The sequence below is a fragment of the Sorex araneus genome, chromosome 1, assembly GCF_027595985.1.
Source record: "Sorex araneus isolate mSorAra2 chromosome 1, mSorAra2.pri, whole genome shotgun sequence".
NCBI lineage: Eukaryota > Metazoa > Chordata > Mammalia > Eulipotyphla > Soricidae > Sorex > Sorex araneus.
In genome coordinates this window covers 66,178,660-66,204,727 of record NC_073302.1, presented here as the reverse complement: position 1 = coordinate 66,204,727, position 26,068 = coordinate 66,178,660, and the positions used below count along the sequence as shown (strand labels likewise).

The 26,068-nt window shown below is 38.7% G+C and overlaps 2 protein-coding genes across 4 annotated transcripts in view; both read left to right on the top strand.

Annotated features, from left to right (window-relative positions):
* IL33 (interleukin 33) overlaps positions 1–26,068 on the top strand; it is a 61,681-nt gene that overhangs the window by 19,297 nt on the left and 16,316 nt on the right. For 2 of the 3 annotated variants that reach the window (XM_055118811.1, XM_055118803.1), the window contains exons 2-3: positions 5,016–5,169; positions 25,749–25,826. In XM_055118811.1, coding sequence (XP_054974786.1) covers positions 5,042–5,169; positions 25,749–25,826 — 206 coding nt within the window. In that variant the 5' untranslated portion in view covers positions 5,016–5,041. The remainder of the gene's footprint in view (positions 1–5,015; positions 5,170–25,748; positions 25,827–26,068) is intronic. The other variant, XM_012931690.2, reaches the window with a different exon arrangement.
* LOC101552764 (cytochrome b-c1 complex subunit 6, mitochondrial-like) lies at positions 13,851–14,353 on the top strand. The gene has a single exon (XM_055118829.1). The coding sequence runs from the start codon at positions 13,877–13,879 to the stop codon at positions 14,147–14,149; it is 273 nt and encodes a 90-aa protein (XP_054974804.1). The 5' UTR covers positions 13,851–13,876; the 3' UTR covers positions 14,150–14,353.

Sequence of the window (26,068 nt, the reverse complement as noted above, 5' to 3'; positions counted from 1 at the left end):
TATAAATAGCAGTCATGATCCTTATTTGATATCTTACCATTTGCACAACCATCCTGCCAAATAAGGCTGCCTTCCCCCCACCTCCCTCCCTGCACACCCGCCCGTGATCTGTAACATGCAGGAGAATGACTTTGTTATGCACTCCACCTCACCTACGCTGCTATTAGCAGAGGACACTTAGTGTGACTGAGTCATAGCAACACAGGACTTAATTGTAATTCCAATGGTATCCTCTCCAGAGTAATGATTCCCTGTCATTAACAAATAGAGATTCCAGGCAACTGTTTTGAGTAGGTGAACAATATAAAGGGCCTATTATGTCAGAGCCTGCTTGTATTTTTTTAAAAAAAAATTAGGAGTACTGGGGCCGGAGCGATAGCACAGAGGGTAGGGCATTTGTCTTGCACGCGGCCGACCTGGGTTCGATCCCCGGCATCCCATATGGTCCCCCAAGCACTGCCAGGAGTAATTCCTGAGTGCAAAGCCAGGAGTAAGCCTGAGCATCGCTGGGTGTGACCCAAAAAGAAAAAAAAATTAGGAGTACTGATATTTATTCAGCCATTGATTAAGCTGATTGAATTGGGCTTGAACTCCACATTACTTTTTTTTTAATGAATCACTGTGAAACACAGTTACTAAGCCTTCATGTTCGAGATTCAGCCATACAATGATTGAACACCAATCCCACCACCAGTGCACACTTTCTACCACCAGTATCCCCAGTATATCCCCCTCCATCCCAGTCCTCACCCTGCCTCCATGGCAGGCAATTTCCCCACTACTCTGTCTCTATTTTGGGGCATTATGTTTTACTCTAACTTTCCCACCACCATTCAAGCCTGCCTGCTAGGGAGAGATGCTAGATCATTTATTGCTCTTTATTCATTTTGAATATCATGGGTGCACAGTCATGTGATTCTGGAATCCTAGATTGTAGATGATTGAGTTCAAAGACATTTCTGTAGGGCACTAATCCATTTTGGGACTCAATTGCAAATCTCTGGATCAGGGCTGTTGGTGTGCTAAGATGGAGCCCCAAGGAACATTGTGAGTGTGACAGCCAGGCCAACAAGAGGGCAGAGAGCTGGGGAGGGACAGCTGACACCTCTACCACCATGTGGCATGGAGATTTAGTCCTGGGCCTTGCTTGTGGAAACTCTTGGTCGCCAGGATTCCATCTGGAGTAGGCGGGGAGTCTGCACCTGCTCCATCTTGGGTGCCCCAGTGAAATTGGCTTGGTATGGGGCTCGGAAAGATCTCTGGCTCTATGATGTCTTCCAGGACTTGCTGCTGTGTCTCTACCTTTTGCTCTCTTTCAAGATTTATTTGTGAGTCTCTGAAGCAAAGCCAGTAATAGAGTTTACAGGATGGCGCTGGAGTTGGTTCTTGGGGTGACTGCCAGTGTTTCCATGTGTGTTGGGAAGTGCCAGAGGTAGCCCACCCCAACTCTGTGAAAGCCTAAAGATTTCAGTCACAAAACCCGCATACCCTAATTTTTAGCAGATTATATCTTGGTGATGTCTGTTCGGAAATGGTGGAGTTAGGCCGGGAGTTTGGTGGTGATTTTGGATTGTGGAAGCAAGCAGCTGCTGGGGGCTCTCCTTGGGTAGGCACAGGCCAACCTGCCCCCCTCCAATTTACCCCAGTCTGTTCAGCCATGTGCTGGGCTGGCATTAACTGTGGCTTTTGATCTCTTTTGAGATTTATCTATGTGTCTCTGAAATAAGGCCAATAATTGAGCTTGTATAGCTGAGCCGGAGGTGGTTTGTAGGCAAGACTCTCCTCACATACCTAACTTTGGCTGTTTAATTTCTTGATGGGCTGAAGCGATAGCACAGCGGTAAGGTGTTCACCTTTCATATGGCCAACCCATGTGCAATTCCTCCGCCCCTCTCGGAGAGCCCGGCAAGCTACTGAGAGTATCACGCCCACACTGCAGAGCCTGACAAGCTACCCGTGGCATATTGGATATGCCAAAAACAGTAACAATAAGTCTCACAATAGAGATGTTACTAGTGCCTGCTCGAACAAATCGATGAGCAACAGGATGACAGTGACAGTGACAGTGGATTTCTTTTTTTTTTTTTTTTTAATTTTATTGAATCACCATGTGGAGGGTTACATAGTTCTCAGGATTATGTCGGTTATACAATTCTCAAACACCCTTCACTTCACCAGTGCCCATCTTCCATCACCAACCCCCCCAGTATACCTGCCGCCCCCTCCCACCTCCCCAGTCCCAACCCTTGCACATGATATGTTTCACTTCGTTTACGCCTTATTTCGATTACATTCCATGTTTCGACACACAACTCACTACCGTTGTTGGGGTTTCCCCCAAAAAAGAAAAGCAGTCCTATTGCCAAGGAGGCATTTGATAGTTCTCCATTGCTAAGAATATAGAGATATTAAGTCCCGCTGTTTGTTACATAGTTTTTCTTTTTCCCCCTTGCCCCGCGCCACCGAGTTCACGCCTGTTTTAGTAATCGCCACGCTGCCTGACAAGGGAAAAAAACCGAAAAGGATGGTTATTTCCCGTCATCAGCAGGCGTGGGGCTCTGGCTTAGTTGATAGACTAGTAGAGTGTCTCCAAGCAGTCTCTGGACCCGAAGGTCTTGCGCTGGTATCGGCTCCGGCTCGAGATTCCACCAGCGTCCCGCTGTTCCTTGTACATAATTTTTCCCCTTATATCCCATTCCCACGCCACCAGGTCTGCTTGCTTAATGGACATCACACTCTAGTTGATGACACACCGCGTTTCTTCCCGAGAAAGAAGAAAATTTCTTCTCAACCAGCGTGGGGATATAGCTTAGTTCAGTCTAGTGAGATGGCTACCACTTTGATTGCCTTCAATATTTCAGCAACAGACTTACTATTAGGATCTCCCACAAAAGTCCGCCCCATTAGAAAGGAACCATTACATATTGCTCATACTAAGATGACATTAAGTCAACCGGCCGCGCGGTTTTGGGTTTCTGTATAAAGTCCAGGGAAAGTACAACCAGAAATAACATCACTACAAACTTTTACCCTTTTATGGTGCTCATAAGATGGAGAAACCTAGAGAGAGGCTCGGCGTCTCCCTTTTGCGCTCAGGAAAACCGCGGCCCCTGCGCTGTGCTCAGGAGGGAGGAGTTGAGAGAGAGACAGGTTAAAAGAATTGGGGGATGCCCGGGTCCCACTGCTTCAGCACGCCGTGGGGTCTCTGGTCCCATGCCGGAATTAGTTCAGTGGGCTGCTTGGGGTCCGAGGGCGCTCCCTCGGGCCCCTCCATCATGCTCGCTCCACAGCCGGGTCCAAAAGGAAGCACACGTGGGGGAGGTGGGTTTAAGTATCTAACTGCGGTGGGCGGGGGTCGCCGCCCCCGCCCCCTGGGGACTCCCGCAAGCGCGCTCACGTCCTGTTTTGGCTGGATCGGCGCCTCCCTTTTGCGCTCAGGAAAACCGCGGCCCCTGCGCTGTGCTCAGGAGGGAGGAGTTGAGAGAGAGACAGGTTAAAAGAATTGGGGGATGCCCGGGTCCCACTGCTTCAGCACGCCGTAGGGTCTCTGGTCCCATGCCGGAATTAGTTCAGTGGGCTGCTTGGGGTCCGGGGGCGCTCCCTCGGGCCCCTCCATCGTGTTCGCTCCACAGCCGGGTCCAAAAAAAAGCGACAGTGGATTTCTTGATAAACTTGGACCCAAGTTGTTGGGGTCCGGCCAAAGGCACAGCGGCAATTTTAGGGTGTCAGGAAGCCTGAAGGCATCATTAGGCTGCTGATGCACTCATCCTGCAGGTACAGGTTGATCTTTTGGCAACACCATACCCCCAGAGCCTGTTTGTATTGTTCCTGTTCAAAATACCACCCTAATTTGGCTTCTCTGATTTGTCTTAATTATCATTTACAATTCAGGGACCTAGGGGATAATTACCTAAATCTCACCTGTTCAATAAAGAATCATGAGAAAAAGAAGCAAAGGAGGCCAAGGCAAATTAAATCATCATTGTTTTAGGTATTCATTCAGTCAGAAAATATTTACTGTACCTTCTCTGTGATAGATTCAACATTGGACCCTGTGTGCAAGGAGAAAAAGTGTAGATGGTAGAGAAAGGAAGGGGATCTGGAACCTCAGCATTCACTGTGAGCTACTGGGCTGACTCTTGGATCTGCCAACAGAATCCCCCTTTGAGTTCACTTTTCTATACAAATGATAAACATCTTTATGTTTTTATAGTTCAAGATGATTCTCAATTAGATATATGAAGGTCATTAGCAAGCAGATGAAAAATGAACTTCCTCAGCATCTGTTGCCATTTTGAAACTGGAAACTTTTGTTTTATGCATATTTTTAAAAGCAGAGATGAAAATGTTTCAGAGATGTGGTTACCTTTAACATGTACAAAATTATTCCTAAAAGCCTAGGAGCCTTTTCATGTGAAACTATCTACATTTATTAAACTTAAATTGCTGAATAAAAAAGTTTAAAAGTAAAATAAAAATGATCTCAATTTTAAGCTTCAGTATTAAACTAAAACCAAAGATCTATATGTGTATTTCTTTTCCATATATTGTTTTCTTCTAGCACTTGAGACATTTCTGAATCTATAACAACAAAATCAAATAGGGAGCTTTAATAGATATTCCTTTTCACTGTAATTTTACTGCAAGACAAAATGCAGGCAATTCCATATTTTACCTGATTTTCAGATACACTTCCACCTAAGACATGACTCCAGGTTTATTAATTCCCCCCTTATCCACCCACCTGCTGTTAAGTTTGTACAAAGGAGAGGAAGAGGGTACATAGATAAGTCAGAATTTGTGCACTCTCCAAAAAATGGTATCTTTTGTATACAAAAATGCAATAGATATTTTCTGTTGGTTTTTAAGTCAGCTATTTTACTGTACTAACTTCTGTTTCTTAAAGTATCTTAGGGACTTTTTAAGGTTTTCATGTTAATGAAATAATATGACATATTATTATGTCATATGATGTTTTCTATAACAATTAAAATATCTTTATTTTTCTTCCCTAGTTGCTGTGTCTACGACATCCAATACTATGTTAAATTACAGCATAAAAGAAGGGCATTTTTGCCTTGTTCCTGCTTTTAGAGAGGAGAATTTTATTTCATCATGGAGGATGATGCTAGCAGCGGGCTTGCTCTATATGGCCTATACTATATTGAGGTAAGTTCCTACTACGTCCATCTTAGTAAGTTCATTTATGATTAATGGGTATTGAATCCTATCAAAGCCTTCTCTGCATGTATTGATAAGACCATATGAATTTTATCCTTACTTTTATAGATGTGCTATAATGTATTAATTTATTTGTGTATAATGCACTATCCTTATAAACCTCAAATGAATCTCATATGATCATGATTTATGATTATTTTTGATAAAGTTCAAATTTTGGATGCTCTAGAACACACAACTGAACCCCCAAAATAAATATGACATTAAAGCAAAATATTGGGAAACAATTTTTTATAAATAAATGATAACTCAAAAAAGAGGCAGGAACTTATCACATTTAGATCAGATAAAATATTCCTCCTGCTTAAAAAGATAACAAAAGATAGGGTAAACATTTTATAATAGTTAAGATATCAATCCGTCAAGAAGATTTAGCACTCACTAATAAATATTACGCCAAATGAAGCATCCATTTGGGACACCTAAAAAAAGCATCAATAGAAATACAAAAGTAGAATTTCAATATCCTACTCTCACCATTGGGCAGATCATGTAACATTTTTAAGGATAGACCACATGTAATAGTTTACATAAAATAAATTTCAAAAACTCATGGAAACTGAAATCATATCAAGCATCTTCCCTGATTACAACTGTATAAAGTTAGAAATAAACCATAAAATGAAAAATATAAAAACCTCTATGTATAATATACTGCCAAATACATATATGTATATATATACATATATATATATATATATATATATATATAATACAACACTGCACTGTAGCACTGTCATCTCGTTGTTCATCGATTTGCTCAAGTGGCCACCAATAACATCTCCATTGTCAAGGGACCATGTGGGGTGTCAGGGATTGAATCTGTGTCAACTGTGTGCAAGGCAAGAGTCCTACTCATCGTATTATCACTCCAGGCCCTAACTAGAATTCTTGTTTGTTTGAGGGACCACACCAGCAGTGCTCAGAGGTTACTCCTGGCCCCATTCAAGAATCATGGCAGTGCTCAGAGGATCATATGGGATACCAGGGATCAAACCCAGGTCAGCTGCTTGCACAGCAAGCACCCTACTGCTATCTATCCAGACCCTAAGATTCTCTTTTTAAAAATATTTTTTTTCTGGGGGCTGGAGCAATAGCACAGCAGGTAGGGTGTTTGCCTTGCATGTGGCCAATCCAGGTTTGATTCCCAGCATCCCATATGGTCCCCTGAGCACTGTCAAGAGTAATTCCTGAGTGCAAAGCCAGGAATAACCCCTGTCGATAGCCGGGTGTGACCCAAAAAAAAATTATGTATTATTTTTCTTTTGCAGTGTTAGGGATCAAACTCAGGGCTGGGAAATCACTGAATTCTATTTTTAATTTTGTTTTACGGAGCTATAGAACAGTGGGTAGAGTGTTTGCCTTACACACAGATGACCCAAGTTCGATTCCTCTGACACTCTCGGAGAGCCCAGCAAGCTACCGAGAGTATCTTGCTCACATGGCACAGCCTGGCAAGCTATGTGTGGCGTATTCGATATGCCAAAAACAGTAACAAGTCTCACAATGAAGACGTTACTGGTGCCCACTCGAGCAAATCGATGAGCAACGGGATGACAGTGATACAGTGATAAAGTGATCTGGACTGGAGCAATAGCACAGTGGGTAGGGCATTTGCCTTGCACGTGGCCGACCTGGGTTTGATTCCTCCATCCCTCTCAGAGAGCCTGGCAAGTTACTGAGAGTATTTCACCTGCACAGCAGAGCCTGGCAAGCTACCTGTGGCATATTCGATATATCAAAAACAGTAACATATAATACATATAATATTTATTATATAATATATAATATACTGCCAAATAATTATTGGGTCAATATCAAAGAATAAATTAAAGTACCTGGAAATTTAAGAAAAATGAAAACAAGCATGGGCAATAAGAACCTATGGATGAAGCAAAAACTGTACTAAGAGAAATTTAGAGCAATACAGAACTAATTGTGAAATAAGAGATATCTCAAGTAACCTCACCTCACACATTACAGGAACTGAAATAAGAAGAAAGAATAAGACAGTTAGAAGGAAATAATAAAAATTAGATTGGAAATAAAGTAGAAATCAGAAGGACAACACAAAAGGTCAGCGAACACAATACAAAGCTCTCCAAAAATATAAGCAAAATTGACAGATCTTTAGATAGACTCACTTATTAAAAAATTAGAAACTCTAAAAAATACAATACAGAATAAAAAGGGAGAAAGTACAGCAAACAACACAGAATTACAAAGGATCATAAGAGATTAAGAATAGGTATATGCCAAACCCCATGATAATTCTCTCGATGTCAATGGACTAAAAGCAGCAAATAAAAGACAGAGAGTGACAAAATGGATTTAAAAATGGAACCAAATATTCTGCTGCCTACAAGAAACACATTTGAATATTTAGAACAAACACAGATTCAAGGTCAAAGACTGGGAAAAAATCCTTTAAGCAAACAACTTCTTCAAAAAGACCAGAGTCACCATACCAGTATTCGGCAACATAGATTTCAGGCTGTAAAGGTTTAGAAGGGACAGCAAAGGCCATTTCTTATTAATCAAGGGATATGTACATCAGGGAGAAATTACATTCCTAAACATATACATACCTAGTGAGGAGCCAGCAAAAATACTTAAAAAAACTACTAATAGACCTCAAGGATGACACTAGCAGCAACAAAATAGTAGTTGGAGACTTCAACATGGCCTTGTCACCTTTTGATAGATCAACAAAGCTAAAACTCAGTAAGGAAATACTGGCTTTGAAGGAAGAAATAAAAAGAAAGCGAGCTAGTAGATACATACAGGGCTATTCATCCCCCAAAAGCCAAATATACATTCTTCTCCAGTGCACATGGACATTCTCGTAGATGCTGAGCTACAAAACATACCTCCATAAAATCAAGAAAATAAGAATGGTATTGACTATCTTTTCAGACCATGATGCACTAAAAATAGAAGTAAAGCACACACAGAAGTCAAGAATCAAATCAAACACCTGGAAGTTAAACAGATCACAGCTGGACAACCAGTGGGTTAGAGAGAAAATCAAAGAAATCAAAAGATTCCTGTAAACAAATGAGAATGAAGATAGGAGCTACCAGGACTTGTGGGACACAGAAAAAGCAGTGTTAAGAGTATAGTTTATAGTTCTGAAAGCATTCATCAGGAAGGAAGAAAGGGCCCACATAAATAACTTGACTTCACAGCTTAAGATCTTAGAAAATGACCAACAAAAGGAACCCAAACCAAGCAGGAGAAAAGAAAGAATAACACTTATAACAGAAATTAATGAACCAGAATCCCTTCCCCCCAAAAAAAAATTCCAAAGATTAATGAAACTAAGAACTGGTTCTTGAAAAAAATAAATAAGATTGATAAACCACTCAAAACAAGCAAGACACACACACACACACACACACACACACACACACACACACACACACATAGAAAGAGAGAGAGAACCCTAATAAACCAAATAGGAAATGAAAGGGAGGGACATCACAATAGAAAGCACAGAAATTCAAAAGATCATCAGAGATTACTTTGAGAATCTGTATGCCACAAAGCAAGAAATCTTAGACGAAATGGATAAATTCCTGTGTTCTTATAACTTCCCAGAGCTAAATCAAGAAGATCTGAAATATCTGAACAGACCTATAATTATCGAGGAAGTTAAAATGCTAATCAAAAGTCTTCCTCAAAACAAAAGCCCAGGTCCAGATGAATTCTCTAGTGAAATCTTCCAAACTTTTAAAAAGAACCTAATGCCAATCCTTTTCAGATTTTCCTGGAAATTGAAGAAACAGAAATAGCACAGTTTCTATGAGTCAACTATCACCCTGATACCAAAAACAGACAGAAACCTCCCCCCACCCAAAAAAACACCCCCAACAAATTACAGGCCGGTTTCTCTGATGAACACAGATGCAAAATCCTCAACAAAATACTAACAAACAGAATCCAACAATTTATCAAAAAGATCATACATCATGACCAATTAGGCTTCATCTCAGGGATGCAAGGGTGATTTAACATTCACAAGTCAGTCAACATAATAAACCATCACAGTAAAAGAAAAAAAATTTAAATGATCATATCAATAGATGCAGAAAATGCATTTCACAAGATCCAGTATCCATTCGTGATTTAAAAAAAAAAACACCTCTCAACAAAATGAGAGTTGAAGGAACTTTCTTCAGTATCATCAAAGCCATCTTCCACAAGCCCACAGCGAGCATTATCCTCGACAGGGAAAAACTAAGAGCCTTCCCTCTAAGATCAGACACAAAACAAGATTGCCTACTCTCACCACTTATTTTCAATATAGTACAAGAAGTACTTGCATATAGCAGTTAGGCAAGAAAGAGATATCAAGGGCATCCAGATATGAAAGGAAGAAGTCAAGCTCTCACTATTTGCAGATGACATGATACTATACATAGAGTCCTAAATATTCCACCAAAAAGCTCCTAGAAACAATAGATTTGTATAATCCAGTGGCAGTTTATAAAATCAATACCCCAAAGTCCACAGGTTTTTCATATACAAATAATGAAAAAGAAGAAAATGATACAAAAAAACCTTTCATGAGTGTACCTCAGAAAATCAAGTACCTCAGAATCAACTTAAATGAAGAAGGTAAAGGACCTGTATAAAGAAAACTACAAAAAAACTATTTCAAGAAATAAGAGGACACAAGGAAATGGAGATGCATCCCTTGCTCATGGATTGGGAGAATTAACATTGTCAAAATGGCAATATTCCCCAAAGCATTATACAGAGTCATTGTGGTCCCTATAAGGATACCCATGGCATTTTTTGAATAAATAGATCAAACACCTCTGAAATTCATATGGAACAATAAAAAACCCACAAATAGCCAAAGCAATAATTGGGGGAAAAATATGGCAGGTTAGCACCTTCTCCAACATCAAATTGCACTACAAAGTTGTAGTAATTAAGACAGCATAGTATTGGGAAAAAAAGATAGACCCACAGATCAATGGAATAAAATCAAATGTCCTGACACAGGCCCTCAAATATATGATTATTTAGTCTTTGATAAAGGAGCAATAAATATGAAATGGAGCAAGGAAACCCTCTTCAACATGTGGTTCTGGGAAAATTGGACAGCTACATGCAAAAATATGAACTCTGACCTCTCTCTAAAGCCATTCACAAAAACCAGATGAAAATGGATTAAAGACCTCAATATCAGATCTAAGTCCATAAGCTACACAGCAGAAAACATTAGCAAAACCCTCCATGACATTGAAGCTAAAGGCATCTTCAAAGATGAAACACTACTAACCAAGCAAGTGGAAGCAAAGATAAAGAAGTGGGATTACATTAAACTAAGAAGCTTCTGCACCTCAAAAGATGCAAAGACAGCCCATGGAATGGGAAAAGTTAGTTAGCTAATACATCTGATAAAGGGATAACATCAAAGATATACAAGGCATTGGTAGAACTTTACAAGAAAAAAAAACAATCCCATCAACAAATGGGGAGAAGAAATGAACAGAAACTTTCTCAAAGAAATTTGAATAGTCAAAAGGCACTATTGTTAAATAGTTAAAAGGCACTATGAAACTATTGTTAAATAGTTAAAAGGCACTATGAAAAAATGCTCTACATCAATAATCATCAGGGAATTTCAAATCAAAAAAAACAATGAGATATCATCTCACACCACAGAGACTGGCATACATCCAGAAGAGCAAGAGCAACCAGTGCTGGTGCGGATGTGAGAAGAGAGGCATTTTCCTTCATTATTGGTAGGAATGTTGACTGGTCCAGCCTTATTTGGAAAACAATATGGACATTCCTCAAAAAACTAGAAATTGAGCTGCCATTTTACCCAGCAATGCCACTTCTGAGACCCAAAAACACACAGTAGAAACATCATCTGCACTTCTATGCACACTGCAGCACTGTTCACAATAGCCCAAATCCTGAAACAACCTGAGTGCCTGAGAACAGATGACTGGATAAAGAAACTATAGTACATCTACATAATGGAATACTATGTAGCTGTTAGAAGAGATGAAGTCATGAGATTTGCTTAAAAATGAATGGAGATGGAGAGTATCATGCTGAGTGAAATTAATCAGGAGAGGGATAGATATAGAATGACTGCATTCATTTGTGGGCTATAATATACATGGTACATATTATATATTTGTGAGATATAAAATATATTATGGGATATAATTTGTGGGATATTTGTGGGATATTGTCATTGTCACCATCCCACAGTGATCTGAAGGTCCCCTGGTTAGTTTGGGGCTGATGATTGTCACCCTAGTAGGTGGATGATGGAACGGGGGCCACAGGCTGGTAACTCGTGGTTGATAATCAGTGGTCATTTATTCAAAATCTCTTAGCATTATTATAGAAAAATCGTGAAGTGTTGGAGGACAGCAATTACACAGAGTTGTGGTTTAACATTCACATAAACAATGAACAGCCCATCCTTCAGGGGAATTTCTTCTAGAAAATCTACTCACAGATAGAATATCATCTAGGGGCTCCAACACTCTAGATTCCTACTAGGAAAAAAAGATAGGTGTAAGCCAATAAACTGAAAAATTCATAAATCTAGAAAAAAAATAAAACTTCAAAATCTAGAAAATTAGATCTATATATACCCTTTCAAGAGTCAATCAGAAAGACATGGACATTCCACATAGACCAATTATAAATAAGTTAATTGTTGGATCATATGGTGAATTTACGTTTACTGTTCAAGAAAACTGTGGCATTTTCACTACAAGCTAGATAAGTTTGCATTTCCAGAGTGGTGCATAAGAGTTCACCACACCCTTTTCAGAATTTGTTGCTTCTTGCCTTTTGGATATAGGTCATTCTCACAAGTGTGAGGCTGTATCCATCGTTATTGTGATTTATACTTCCCTGATACTACATGATGATAAGTATGTTTTATAGATCTATTTGCCATCTGTATGGTTTCTTTGAAGAAGTGTTTGTTCAGCATTTTTTTCAATTTTTTGAGGCAGTTATTTGCCCTTTAATTGCTGTTTTGTGAGTTTTTTATATATAAAATATATTTATATATTTTATATATTTATATATATTATATATATGCCTTCTGTCAGATGTAGGATATATAAATATATTCTTCCATGCAATATAATGTATTTTCATTTGTTTACTTTTTGCTTTTGTTTCCCTTGCTGTTGTCCCAAATACATCACTGAAATCAGTACTGTACAGTGTATTAATTGTGTTTATTTTTTTAAAAAGTCAGGTGAGACATTCAAGTCTTTATTCCATTTTAATTGACTTTTTTGTGTAGCATGAGAGTGGTTTAGCAACTTCCATTCATGTGGTTATATGTGTTCTCCCAGCACCATTTATTTACTTTTTTAAATTGAGGTGTAATTTTTTAGGATAGCATTAATATTTGCACCTTAGGCATTCATGTTATTCCACCACACCTACCACCATCATGTTAGTATCCCTCCACCACTGTTCTTAGGTCCCTTCTCATTTCTTTTTCCTCAACCCTGCCACCTTTGACAGATTCATAAGGAAAAAGACTAATACCAGATTATTTTAGTCAGATGTGGTATAGAAAGAAATAAAAGAAGAACAAAAAAAGCCAAACAATAAAACAAGTCTTAGATTCTGACCAAGAACTGAGGATTCCCCACCTCTCAGAAAATCAGAGGTGAAGGGGCAGGATAAATGAATAAAGAGGGTCCAGTGAACTGTGGCAGAGATATATTAGTACTTTGGTTGTGAGCTTGATGTGGTAACATATATCTTGAAGAGGTGTCAAATTATACTTCTAAGGTGTAAACAATGTTGTAAACCAATTTTACCTCATAAAAATAATCAAATAATTGAACCCAGGAAAAGAGAAAGGAAGAGACCAAATCAAGAACCTAGATAGTTGCACTGGGAAGAGTCTAAAAAAATAGAAAGTCCCTGTCTTGTGCAAATCCTCTTTATTCTTGAAAGGAGTAAACTGAGATCTGGAGAATTGAAGGTTCCAATAAGGAGGGAGCAAGTCCTGGCTTTAAAGCTTGGTTAATATGAAATCAATCTACCTGCACTTCTTCAAAAATCACTGAATATTTAATCCAACTCACTGCTAGAATGTGAAACATAGGGGAAGACTTAAGATAGGGAATAAGACAAATAAACTGAACTGAATAGTTAAAAAATATTTGATGACATAAAAACACTAGACTATAGAAAAATATAAAATCAATTTTCCTTAAGTGCTTTGAACAAGCACTGATCCAGTATAAGAAGATATGAGTTCATTATACTGCCATATAAAACTCATTTTGGTAAGTCAAAATGTAATTTTGTGCCAATTTCATACAGCCAAAGTCACGGTTCTTGCTCTACTATTCTGTAGTTCTTTAGGATTTAGGCAAGTTAGACAAGGATTCTGTCCAGTGGGTGATTCCTGCCCTAGCTAATTTACAGGGTGTTTTGCAAGGATTGATCCAAAGTACTGAGTCCTTGCTATGGATAACTGCTTGTGGTAGAAAGGTATCTGGGGTACAACTCCTCTACCCAAGGAGCCACCAGTCTAGTTGAAAAGATAGGAAAATGGCTCTTGAAGTGGAGTTGTGTCTGCTAGTGTAGCTCGTGGAATTCGGAACCGACGCCAGACATGGGGCTGGAGGACGAGCACAGGATGTTGACGGGGTCCGAAGACCCCCAGGAGGAGGAAGAGAAGGAGGAATTAGTGGATCCCCTAACAAAAGTAAGAGAGCAGTGCGAGCAACTGGAAAAATGTGTAAAGGCTCGGGAGCGATTAGAGATGTGTGACCAGCGTGTATCATTCAAGTCACAAACAGAGGAGGATTGCACTGAGGAGCTCTTTGACTTCTTGCATGCACCGGACCACTGTGTGGCCCACAAACTCTTCAACAGCCTGAAATAAATGTGCAGTAAATGTGCAGACTCACTTACCCAGTCTTCACCTGGGTATCAGGATATTTCCTTATAGTTTTGAACATGCCATTTGTTTCTTACTTGAAAAAGTTCATGTGGACATCATGGATTTGGGAATAAAGTAACTGCTATGTAATTACTAGTGATCTCAACATAATAAATTCCAGTGTTGTGCAAAAAAAAATAGGAAAATAAGCAGAATTGATTATGATAAGCAAGTTACAGAGGAAGCAGTAAATCTTGCTTGTTTGTACTTAGTTAGAAAAACAAAGGCATTTGAATTGAGTGCAAAGTTTCCCAGGCAAATGGGAAAAGGCCTCTCAACAAGAAGAGAAACACAGATCTATGAAATTGCATGGTGAAGTTAATGATAAACAGTGCAGTGTTTAAAATGTGCAAGGTGTGAGAAGGACAGCATTATCTCAAGTGATTCACAGAGGCTGTGGTTGAAAGATAAAAAAAAAATTTTTAAACATTAAATGTTATTCACTTGAGGAAGGAAAAGAAACTTTTCCGGGGAATTTCTATCATCCCTCCCTTCCTCTCACAGAGGTTGGGCTTGAGTCATAGTTGATTTCTCAGGCTTCTTTAAAACAGTTTCCTCTCCCTTCAAGAAATTATCTCTCCAGGATCTGATAATTTCCATACTGGTTCTTCCAGACTAAAAAATAAGTGGAGAATGAGAAGTGGTTTATTTAGGTGGAAAAAGCAGCGTCTCATTTGTTGCGTAAATTACTCACTTTGATTCTTTCCAAGAAAGAAGTCTAGAAAGAAGTAAAACTACCACATCCAGCAGAAGAATTGTGTGAGCATTCTCACGTCTCACCCTCTTCCTTTGATGCCCGGGAATTCTCCCAAAATGAACCTTATAGCATTGTTAAGCTTTCTCATGACCCCAGTTCCTCTTCCTCTACCAGCCAGAACCAGTGAAGAATGGTGTTTTTTATCATCAGTCTTTTTCAAGTTCCCAGCGATATTATTTGTATGATTCCACCATACCCTCAGACTGCATGACTTCTAGTTCTTTCAATCTCTGACCCTATTGTAGTCTATCCCATTCCTATTCACATCCAGCCAAACTAACCCTCAAGGTTCCAAAAACACTATAAATTCCATTGTCAAGGTCTTTGCCCCTTGTCTCCTCAATCCAGAAGTCACCAATCCAGCTCCAAGTCCCTGTTGAAAGTTCCACAAGTGTCTCAAACTCTATCTGCCTTACATCTCACATTCATTACCCATTCCTGCCAATAAACTCATGAGTTTCCTATCCTGGTATCATCTTCCATTCCCTTTACTGCTCCCTGACCCCAGTTTGGAATTCATAAAACCAAAAAAGGAAAAAGTGGGGGATATTTATATTTGTTGTGAATTCTCACGACCCTGAATGGGATTGAAATCCGGATTCAAATCCTATTACAGCCCAATTGTGTAATCTCTAAAATGGACCCTCAGACTCTTAAAGACTCCTAATAATGTCTGTATCCTTGATCCCTTCCTTCTCTTTGACTTTTCTCACCAACTTCCACACTGATGTTGCCTGGGCTATTTAATTTGCCTCCTAAGTAATTTTTGTTTTGTTTTGGTTTGTTTGACTATGCCCAGCAGTGCTCAGGACTTTCTTTTGGTTCTTGCTCAGGAATCAATCCTGGGGGGACTGAAGACCATAAAGGTACCAGAGATCAAACCCAGGTCAGCCCCATGCAAGACAAGTGCTTCACCTGCTATACTATCTCTTCAGTCTTTATCTAGCCTTTAAAGTCTCTCCCTTTTTTTCCTTCCTTCTGATGATCCTTTAGACACACAAAATAACCTTTTTAGTAATATTCTCATGTGAAAACATTCTGTTTACTATGAGATAAAATTCAAGTTCCGTACTCTTGTATCCATAGTTCTCTATATACTAATTCCAACATAACACACAGAACTTCACTTTTTTTAAATTGAATTATAAATGTGGCTGGAATAAGCATTGGGGTTGGGAAGCAGGAGGGAAATTCCTAACTTACTCTTTATAGTTAAAGTAGTAGTGAACAAATTTTTAAAAATTAGGTATTATTACTTGCCACGTCCCACGTGGCTAAGTTGAACATGGTCCCTGAGGCAGAAGGAGAAGGCAACAGCGTAAGGAGGGCTGACAAGCAATGCTCATGCAGCATCTTTATTGAACAAGCAACAGACTTTTATAGGTCTCTAGAAGGAAGCACACATTTTAAAAAAATACAGGAATGTTCAGGATACATAAGATTAGTATGTACTGGGCTTCTAGATGTCAATGATGTTTTTCTATAATCACATCTTTTCCGTGATATTTTCCTTGGTTAAGGGCTTAAGAGATAGTATAGCAGGTGAAGCACTTGCCTTGCATGGGGCTGACCTGTGTTTGATCTCTGGCACCGTTCCTTGGTTATATATTGGTACGTCTTAGCAACATGTTCTGCCGTAAGAACGAAAAATCCTGCTAGAAAAAACAAGAAAGTCAGCCCTTAGATTGTGTAACCCCAAGACAATGGATTCTAATAAACCAGTCTTTAGACAACATGTCCCCAGGACAAGAATTTTCTTAATATTAACTAGCACAGGCTCCCAACATGTCCCTCTTTTCTATTTTATAATGGCAGACCTTGTCCTGTAGCTAAGTGCATCTGATGTATCATTAACCACATGTTTTTTAACTGCCACAGTACCATTCTTATAAGACAGGGTATCACAGCAAATCGCATGCATATAAAAAATAATAAAGCCAATAATGCCATACGCAGTATTCAGTGAGTTAGTAGGTTTAACATATGAAGATAGACCTTTCAAAAGTTCTTCTGGATTAATGTCTGGTTCTTTAATTTTTGGAGCTTGCTGTATGCCTAAGATTTCTTGATGTAATGTTAAAAGATCCAGACTATCATTATCAACATGCCAGAGACCCTCAACATGCTTCTTAATTTTTTCCCATGGATACATGGTATTATTGTATTTAGCATTAGTTACACAAATCCAAGTAAAGGTATGATGACATCTTAATTTCCCTCGTGCCTGCAATACCTGTACCTCATTACCCATAACTTTGACTACATCCCAAAAGGTATTTATTTTTTTCATCCAACTTCCTATCTTACTTTCTTGCAGCCTTAAAGCTGTATTCAATTTTTTTTTTTTGCTTTTTGGGTCACACCTGGCGATGCACAGGGGTTACTCCTGGTTCTGCACTCAGGAATTACCCCTGGCAGTGCTCAGGGGACCATATGGGATGCTGGGAATCGAACCCAGGTCGGCTGCATGCAAAGCAAATGCCCTACCCGCTGTGCTATTGCTCCAGCCCCAGTATTCACATTTTTAGACAATTCATTGACTACATGAGCTGTTTGTATTGAAAGTGATAAAGCAATTCCTGCTGTAGTATCACTGTTGTAGCACTGTCGTCCCTTCCTGTTGTTCATCAATTTGCTCAAGTGGGCACCAGTAAAGTCTCCATTGTGACACTTGTTGTTAGTGTTTTTGGCATAACGCATACTCATACGTCACAGTCGTGCGGGCAGGATACTCTCCATAGCTTGCTGGGCTCTCCGAGAGGGACAGAGGAATCAAAACTGGGTCGACCGCGTGCACGACCGCATGCAAGGCAAATGCCCTACCCGCTGTGCTATCGCTCCAGCCCAAGTGACAGTAGCAATTACACTAATCAAGGCTAAAACTCCAACTACAATTAATCCCACTACTCTCTTAGGTCTAATTAGTTCATACAGAGTTTGCAATGCCATCAGTGATTTTTCTTCATCCCAAGGACCCATGATATTGGTAGGAATCAATAAAAAAGAAGGTTGTTTTAGAAATCATACAATGACTCCATGTTACATTCCAGAGTCCTGACATATAAGTAATATTAGCATATCCAAACATAAAAACCCAGGGGAGCAGTACACAAGTTTTAACAGACCCATCAGTTTGTAAAGCACCCATACCCAGAGAGAATTGTACATTCTGATTTCCAGTAGGAGAATTCAATTGTTCTACATTGTCCAGATATTATTTATAGTCCTTTTGTTTGAGCGGAATAAGGCCACTCTCCATATTCCCATCTGATGACCTTCATTCAGCAGTCCCCAAAGGTAGGACATATACATGAATAAAATGGATTATTATGATTCAAGTATTTTTGCTGAGCCACTTGAAAAGCCTCCTCTACAGCTTCTAATGCCAAGGAAACTTCAGGAGTTCCCTGGGGGATAAAGGATCAGCATCTCCTTTCAATAAATTAAAAAGAGGTTTTAACTTCCCAGTGGTTAATTTTAAAGCAGGTCGAATCCAATTATTATCTCCAAGTAATTTTTGATAATCATTTAAAGTTTTCAAACAATCTCTCCAGATTTGCAATTTCTGTGGCACAATCTGGTCTTGTAAAAATCTATAACCCCAATATTCATAGGGGGCTTTCCATTGGATTTTATCTGGTGCTATTACAAGTCCCCATTTCTTAAGATTATCTTGTAAGACCGTATATGCTTCTTTTATTAAATCTTTAGTTTTGGCAGCCACAAGAATATCATCCATATAATGTTTTATCATGACTTGCTCAAATAATTTTCTTACAGGCTGAATAGATTTAGCTAAAAACTTTTGACACAAAGTGGGGCTGTTTTTCATTCCTTGGTGTGTCATTAACTGCTCTAAGATCTTGTAACAGTCTCCATTTGCTAGATTTCTTTTTTATTACAAAAACAAGTGAGTTACTGGGAGAATTAGAAGGCACTATATGTGCTAATTTTAATTGTTTTCGAACTAACTTTTCTGCAGCAGCGAGCCAAACTATTCGGTTCGCTTGCTCGACAGTGATCTCGGGGGAAAAACTTAGAGGGGCTGTGACCAAAGCTGCACCCATTTTCTGTGATGTCTGGCAGAAAGTACAAGAGATAACCAGCCTTACATACTGGTTTGATCTTGGGTACTGAAAGTGGTCCCATTGCACTGCTAGGAGGAATTCCTGAGCACAAAGCACAATTGGATTGTGGCTCCCCCGAAGAACATATATCAAATTTGTTAATTTACAAAGAATTTATACATATAGTAATTTTTGGACTTTCACAACAAATGTCTTTAAATCCTACATAATATCTTATAAATTAAAGAAAACATCTTTACAAGTAAAAGAAATAAAATATGAAACTATGAGAGAGTTTCCGTTCTTTTTCAGATATTTTAAAGGAATACTGCCATTGTACTAAATCAATGGGAGGGGCAGGGGAATCACTCACTTGGCATTTTTTTTAATTATAAAGCAACATAAGCCTCTGTGTAAAAAACTAAGGCTCGCCGAGGGGCGCGCATACTCGCGGGCTCTCCGGGCGGCTCTGTCTCACCGCCCAAGTTTGGTGCTCTGGAACCATTGTGTATGGGCTGGATCGGGACAGCCGTTGGTTAAGGACAGGCGAAGGAAGAACAAGGACCAAGCTGGTTGCTGATTAGTTACCGTTTATTCAATCTTCCATCTTTCTCATCTCCCGCACTCCCAGCTCCATCCTCTTTCTCGATCGACTCCAGCCTTTTTTCTCCTCTCTCCTCCTCCTTGTCTCTCCCACCTTGCCCTCTCGGCTACACCCAGCCAGGTAGCAAAATCAACATAAGAAAGCCCTTCCTGAGGGCAGGGCATTTCAAAGCCCTTCCTGACTCTTAAGGTTTTTTCCTTCCCTTAGTCCAAACACTTATTAACATCTTAATACTAGTTATTTTTGTATGGACATAGCAAGAGATACATTGAGGCTTGTAAGGCAGCTCTCCTGGCAACATCTTGCCACAGACTCAGACCACAGCACTCAGGCCAGATTAATCATTCCTCACCCTAGCAGGGTCCGAATCTAGTTATCACTGTTTGGATTGTGACAACATTTGTCCATGATCAAGCTCTTAACTTATATAGTTAAGCATTAGGCACTTTGGCCAGGCCCATCTCAATGCCAGGGTAGCACACAACTCACCGCTTGCCCTGGGTCCTTCATGTCCCACGTCGTCGGGACCGTGCTTTGGGGGTGCTAGGAAGTAAGGGCAGCTGAGGCTTAGGTCAAGAGAACAGATGCCCTGGAGGAAAATATCATGTAGAGTCAAATGACTCCCAGGTTACAAAAGCATAACATTTGTTAAGTCTTCCTGTGTCCATACAAAAAGGACTTGCTCTGAATAAACTATGCAAAGGACTCAAGGAGAAGAGAAAAACATTATTTACAAGTCAACAGAACACTAAGAAAGAAGCTACAAATAAACAAAGAGGAATAGGAGCACTGTAACGGGAGTAACCCAATAAACCTAAACTACCTGAGGCTATGTTATCCTACACCTCTGGAAATAGGTATAATATCTATGTGGATTAGATGTAATACTAGATATAATACATAAGTATAAATAGGTATAATATCTATCTGAAAGTACAAATAAACTTTGATTCACTTGGATTCACAATTATTCACACTATTGGTAATTTATGGTATCAATAAACTAATAGAGGTTTATGAAAAAATCACAACATAAAGGGAGTTATTGAATGCAACAATGGTGGTAGTAGAACAAAAGAAAGGGAATGACAAAATTAATCACTAAAATGTAGGTATGCTATTCCTATGTGATTCGATGCTGTTTATAATGCTTTAAAAGAATGTTCCATGGGGCTGGAGCAATAGCACAGCGGGTAGGGCGTTTGCCTTGCACGCGGCCTACCCGGGTTCAATTCCCAGCATCCCATATGGTCCCCTGAGCACCGCCAGGAGTAATTCCTGAGTGCATGAGCCAGGAGTAACCCCTGTGCATTGCCGGGTGTGACCCAAAAACCAAAAAAAAAAAAAAAAATAGAAGAATGTTCCAGAATGTGAAAATGTGCATAATGCAGTAATTGTAATTTTTTTAAGCTAACAAAATAAAATGTATAATGTGAATTTGTGGCTCAATATTAAAAATAGGTCTGTATAGTATCTCTTATTATTTAGGACCTGCCTTTGGTCCAGGCTTGAGTTGTGGTGGGAAAATTTGAAATAACGGTCCTGGAAAGGTGTGATGATAGTGGGATTGGTGTTGGAATATTGAGTGTCATAAATTATTGTGAACAACTTTACAAAAATAAAATTAAATTTTAAAAAATATTTTTTGTTTTATGTGAAAAAGAGAAAAGCAAATACTTTGTGCCCTTTTATGATATGTACTGAGTAAAAGACACTACAGAGAATTTATGTCATGAAGTTTTATTAAAATTAATGATTAACTAAGTATAACTCAGTGAAAGTGCCATAGTTTAAACAATCTAAGAGCTGTTTAGAGTTTGATCAGGAATATGATATGCTCCCTCATAATCAAACCCACTCAACAAGTTCTAGTAACACCACCTCATTCTTCAAATGCTATAAATGACTTGCTTAGCTCAGGTGTGTGAGTGTGTGTATATATAAGTAGAGCTAGCATTTAACTGGGTCAACAACCAAGTGCTAACTACTGAAAATTTTATCATTTGAGATTACCCCCTTTTATTCATTATTTAGGTGAGTATAAAAACCAATGCGAAAAAAATTTGCCATACTTTACTGGAAAAGTAGTTGTAAAAATTAATGACAATTATGCAGCCATAGATTCTGAAATATTTCTGATTTAAAATAAGAGTAAAAAATAAATTCTAAGTCTAAACAAATGGTTAAAAGAATTATATTTTTAAGTAAAATATGTGTATGCTGTTTTTAAAAAGCGCTTTGTCTTCAAAATTCTATGACCATATTTCTTAAATTCTCATGAGATTCTTAGAAAGCAGCTGAAATTTTTTGTGGCAATGACTTCATCATAAATGTGATCTGTCAATGTTTCACTTACTTTATTTAACTCTGCAAGCAAATGTTCATTTTTGGAAAAGCTGTATTCCCAAAAAATAGTTCATAAGATGTTAGTAGATGGGGTGGAGAGGTTACAAGATCAAATAATTGTTGGAAATTATTAGTTAAGTAAGGCTATTCACTATTCTTCAACAAAGGCTTAGCAACATTAGACCAGTGAGAGTTTTGACTTCCAGAAAGCAGAATAGAGTAAAACATATCCAAATGTATTTGAGAATGAAATTCTAAACAAAATTTTATTTGAGGCACCATGATTTACAATATTGTCAATGATTAGGTTTCATACATACAATGTTCCAGTAAGGCATCCCCACCAGAGTGTCTGTTTCCCTCCACCATCATCTTTGTGTCTTTTTTTTTCTCACTATGCTTGACAATTTCACAATAGTGTTGATGATGGGTTTCATGTATACAACATTCTACACCTTACACAGCAGGGGGCCATTTCCTTCCACATAGTACTAGGATCTCCTCTCTGTACCCCCCACCTCTGGATCTCCCTCTTCACCACCCCCAAGTCTTACTATCACGGTGATCTCTAACTCTCCTATAGACTACTACTATAGACCAGTTCTTGGGTTTTGTAACTTCTGGTGATATGCTTCTTTATATCCCACACATGAGAGAGATGATTCCATGTGACTTACATCATTCAGCATGATACCATTCAGTTTTATCCAAATAGTAGCAAATTGCAAAATTTTTATGTTCAAATAGTATTCCATTTTGATATACTACAGATTCTTTATCCAGTCATCTATTCTGGGAAACTTGGGTAGTTTCCAGATTTTAACTGTTATGAATAGTGCAGCAATGAACACAGGAGTGCAAATGCCTTTTCTGAACAGAGTATCTGGACCCTTGAATTTGATGCCCAGAAGTGAGATTGTTGGGTCATGTGGAAACTTAATTATTAGTTTTTTTAAAAATTGTTCTCCAAAAAAGTTGAACACATCAACATTCTCACTAGTAGTAGACAAGGGCTCCACTCATGCATGCCAACAATGGTTGTTTTCATTCTTTTTCATTTGTGTGATTTTCACTGGCACAAGATGATATCACAATGTTACTTTGACTTGCATTTCCCTCATATCAGTGAAGTAGAACATTTTTTCATGTACCTATTGGTATATTTTTTGAGGAAGTTTCTGTTCATCTCTTCTTCCTTCTTTTTGATGAAATTGCTTAGTACTTTTTGTTAACTTTTATCACTGCCTTATATATCTTGGATATCATTCCTTTGTCAGAAGGGTGGTCAATAAGTATTTTCTCCCAGTTGTGGATTGTCTTTTTATTTTTTATCATCATCTTTTTGTGGTACAAATGCTTCTGAATTTGAGGTAACTCTATTTGTTTATCTTCGCTTCCATTTGCTTGGGCAATGGCATTGAATTATTGAAGATACCTCTAGACTCAGCACAGCGGGTAGGGCGTTTGCCTTGCACGCGGCAGACCCGGGTTTGATTCCTCCATCCCTCTCAGAGAATCTGGCAAGCTACCGAGAGTCTCCCGTCCGCACAGCAGAGCCTGGCAAGCTACACATGGCATATTCAATATGTCAAAAATAGTAAGAAGTCTCTCAATGAAGATATAACTGGTGCCTGTTCGAGCAAATCGATGAAAAGCAGGATGACAGTGCTACAGTGCTACAATATTTTTTTAGTGAATCACCATGAGGTATAGTTACAGACTTACAAACTTTTGTGCTTGCGTTTCAGTCATACAGTGATTGAGTACCCAGCCCTCCACCAGTGCCCATTCTCCACCACCAATGATCCCAGTATCCCTTCCATCACCCCAACCCCAACCCCCCACCCACCCAACCCCACCTCTATGGCAGGGCAATTCCCTTTTGTTCTCTGTCTCCTTTTGGGTGTTATGGTTTGCAATAGAGTTATTGAGTGGCCATCATGTTCGGTCTCTAGTCAACTTTCAGCACGCATTTCCCATCCTGAGCAGGTCCTCCAAACACCATTTAATTGGTGTTCCCTTCTCCATCTGAGCTGCCTTTTCCACCAGCATTGAGGCTGGCTTCCAAGCTTGGTACTTATCTCTATTATTCTTGGATGTTAGTCTCCCATTCTGTTACTTTATATTCCACAGATGAGTGCAACATTTCTATGTCTGTCCCTCTCTTTCTGACTCATTTCACTTAACATGATACTTTCCATGTTCATCCACCTATATGCAAATTTCATAACTTCATCTTTTCTAACAGCTGCATAGTAATCCATTGTGTAAATGTACCAGTTTCTTTAACCAGTCATCTGTTCTTGGGCACTCGGGTTTTTTCCAGATTTTGGCTATTGTAAACAGTTTGTGCCTGATATTAAAGGAAAGACTTTCAATTTTTTCCTATTCAGTATGGTGTTAGCTGTAGGTTTGTGGTATGTGACTTTAACTATATTGAGAAATTTTTCTTTTACCTCATTTTATTGAGCATTTTTAACCATGAATGGTTACTGGATATTGGCAAATTCTTTCTCTTCAACTATTGATATGCTAATATGATTTTCCTCTTGCACTGATATGGCAATACACTATATCAACACAGTGAAACTTTTTAATGTCAAGGATTTTGTGTCCAGGACATAAGGATCATTAGGTAAAGGACAGAACAAATATATCTAGAAACACATATTGCTTATTATTGACTAAGTGCTACCTGAACATTTATCATGTCTAGGGTACTATTTAAACTATTTTCTGTACAATTTAAAATATGACCACAGTAGGAGTACCTAACTGCACTATCTATATTATTATTAAAGATTATTAATAATTATATAATATTTATAATTTTTTTCAAAGAAGTAGAAGATGAAGATTTTGAAGTTAAATTTCCAGATTTGATCATTTTTTTCCTGACTACATTTGTTGGGAAAGTGGTGGGCATGAATGAGGTGGAGGCGACAGGTGGTGAAGCTCTGGCATAAAGGTGGAAGACAAGAGACCCAATTCTGTTTCCAGCTCTGCTTTTGTGATCCCACACAGGCACTTAATCTTTCAGACTTAACCTCCTGAGTTACGGACCCACTAAAATGATATCTGAGATTCTCCGCTTCTAAATATTCTTGATCAATAAAGGCAGAAGAATTAAATAAAGATGGGAAAATTGGTAAGAATCTCAATCTCAGTGAAGATAGCAGTCACTCCAATGGGACGATGACATTCACTCCTAGGATCAAAACAGGGAGCTCTGAGCTGTGCCACCATTGAAGAACTGTGCCATGGCAGTGGCTATAACTAGTATGGGCATGTGTGCCACTTCAGTTCCACTGAAACATGATCATTTTTATTTCTGCTGTATAAGTGTTGCCCAGTCACAAACACTAAAGGGATTTTCCCATGACATCTTTTTTCTTAGGGGGGGGAGGAAGAGGATGGTGGGGAGGAGCCAGGGATTGAAGGGAGAATCTCCTTTTCAAGCATGCATGTCACCCCTTTGAAGCATCTCCGAAGCCCGATGTCTTTTATTTTTTATTTGTACTTATTTTACCCTACAGGAAAAATCCTATACCAATAATGTACTTATTATTTCTATTAATTAGTAAAGTTTTATATTTCTTTGCAGTTCTTTTTGTCCTTCAACTACACTCCAGTATAGCTATATATTGTGAATACTATGTTCAAATTTCATTGAAATAATTATTTTCTGTTTGTATGTTATAGATTTTATAGTGATAGTCACTGTTGTTTTCAAGCTGAAACTACTTAACTAATATTTTAATTCAACAGAAACTTGGAAATAAAGACTAAACTACTAAAACTTTCAACCAAGAAAACTTCTCCAGAAAAGAACAATATTTTAGGTAGGTGGTACTGTCCTAAAAAAATTTCCTAATCTGAGAAGGAGTTAAGAAATTTTTATGCACTACTCATAGCCTATTTTTATCTGTTAAAAGTTTTACTATCACCTCATAAAAGCCACAAGAATTATGAGCTGATGTGTTCAGGAATGTCTAATAAGTGTGTAACACAGTAGTGTCTGACTTTGACTTTGGTGTTTCATTTTTGGGCCACACCTCATGGTGGTCATGGGCTACTCCTTGTGGTGC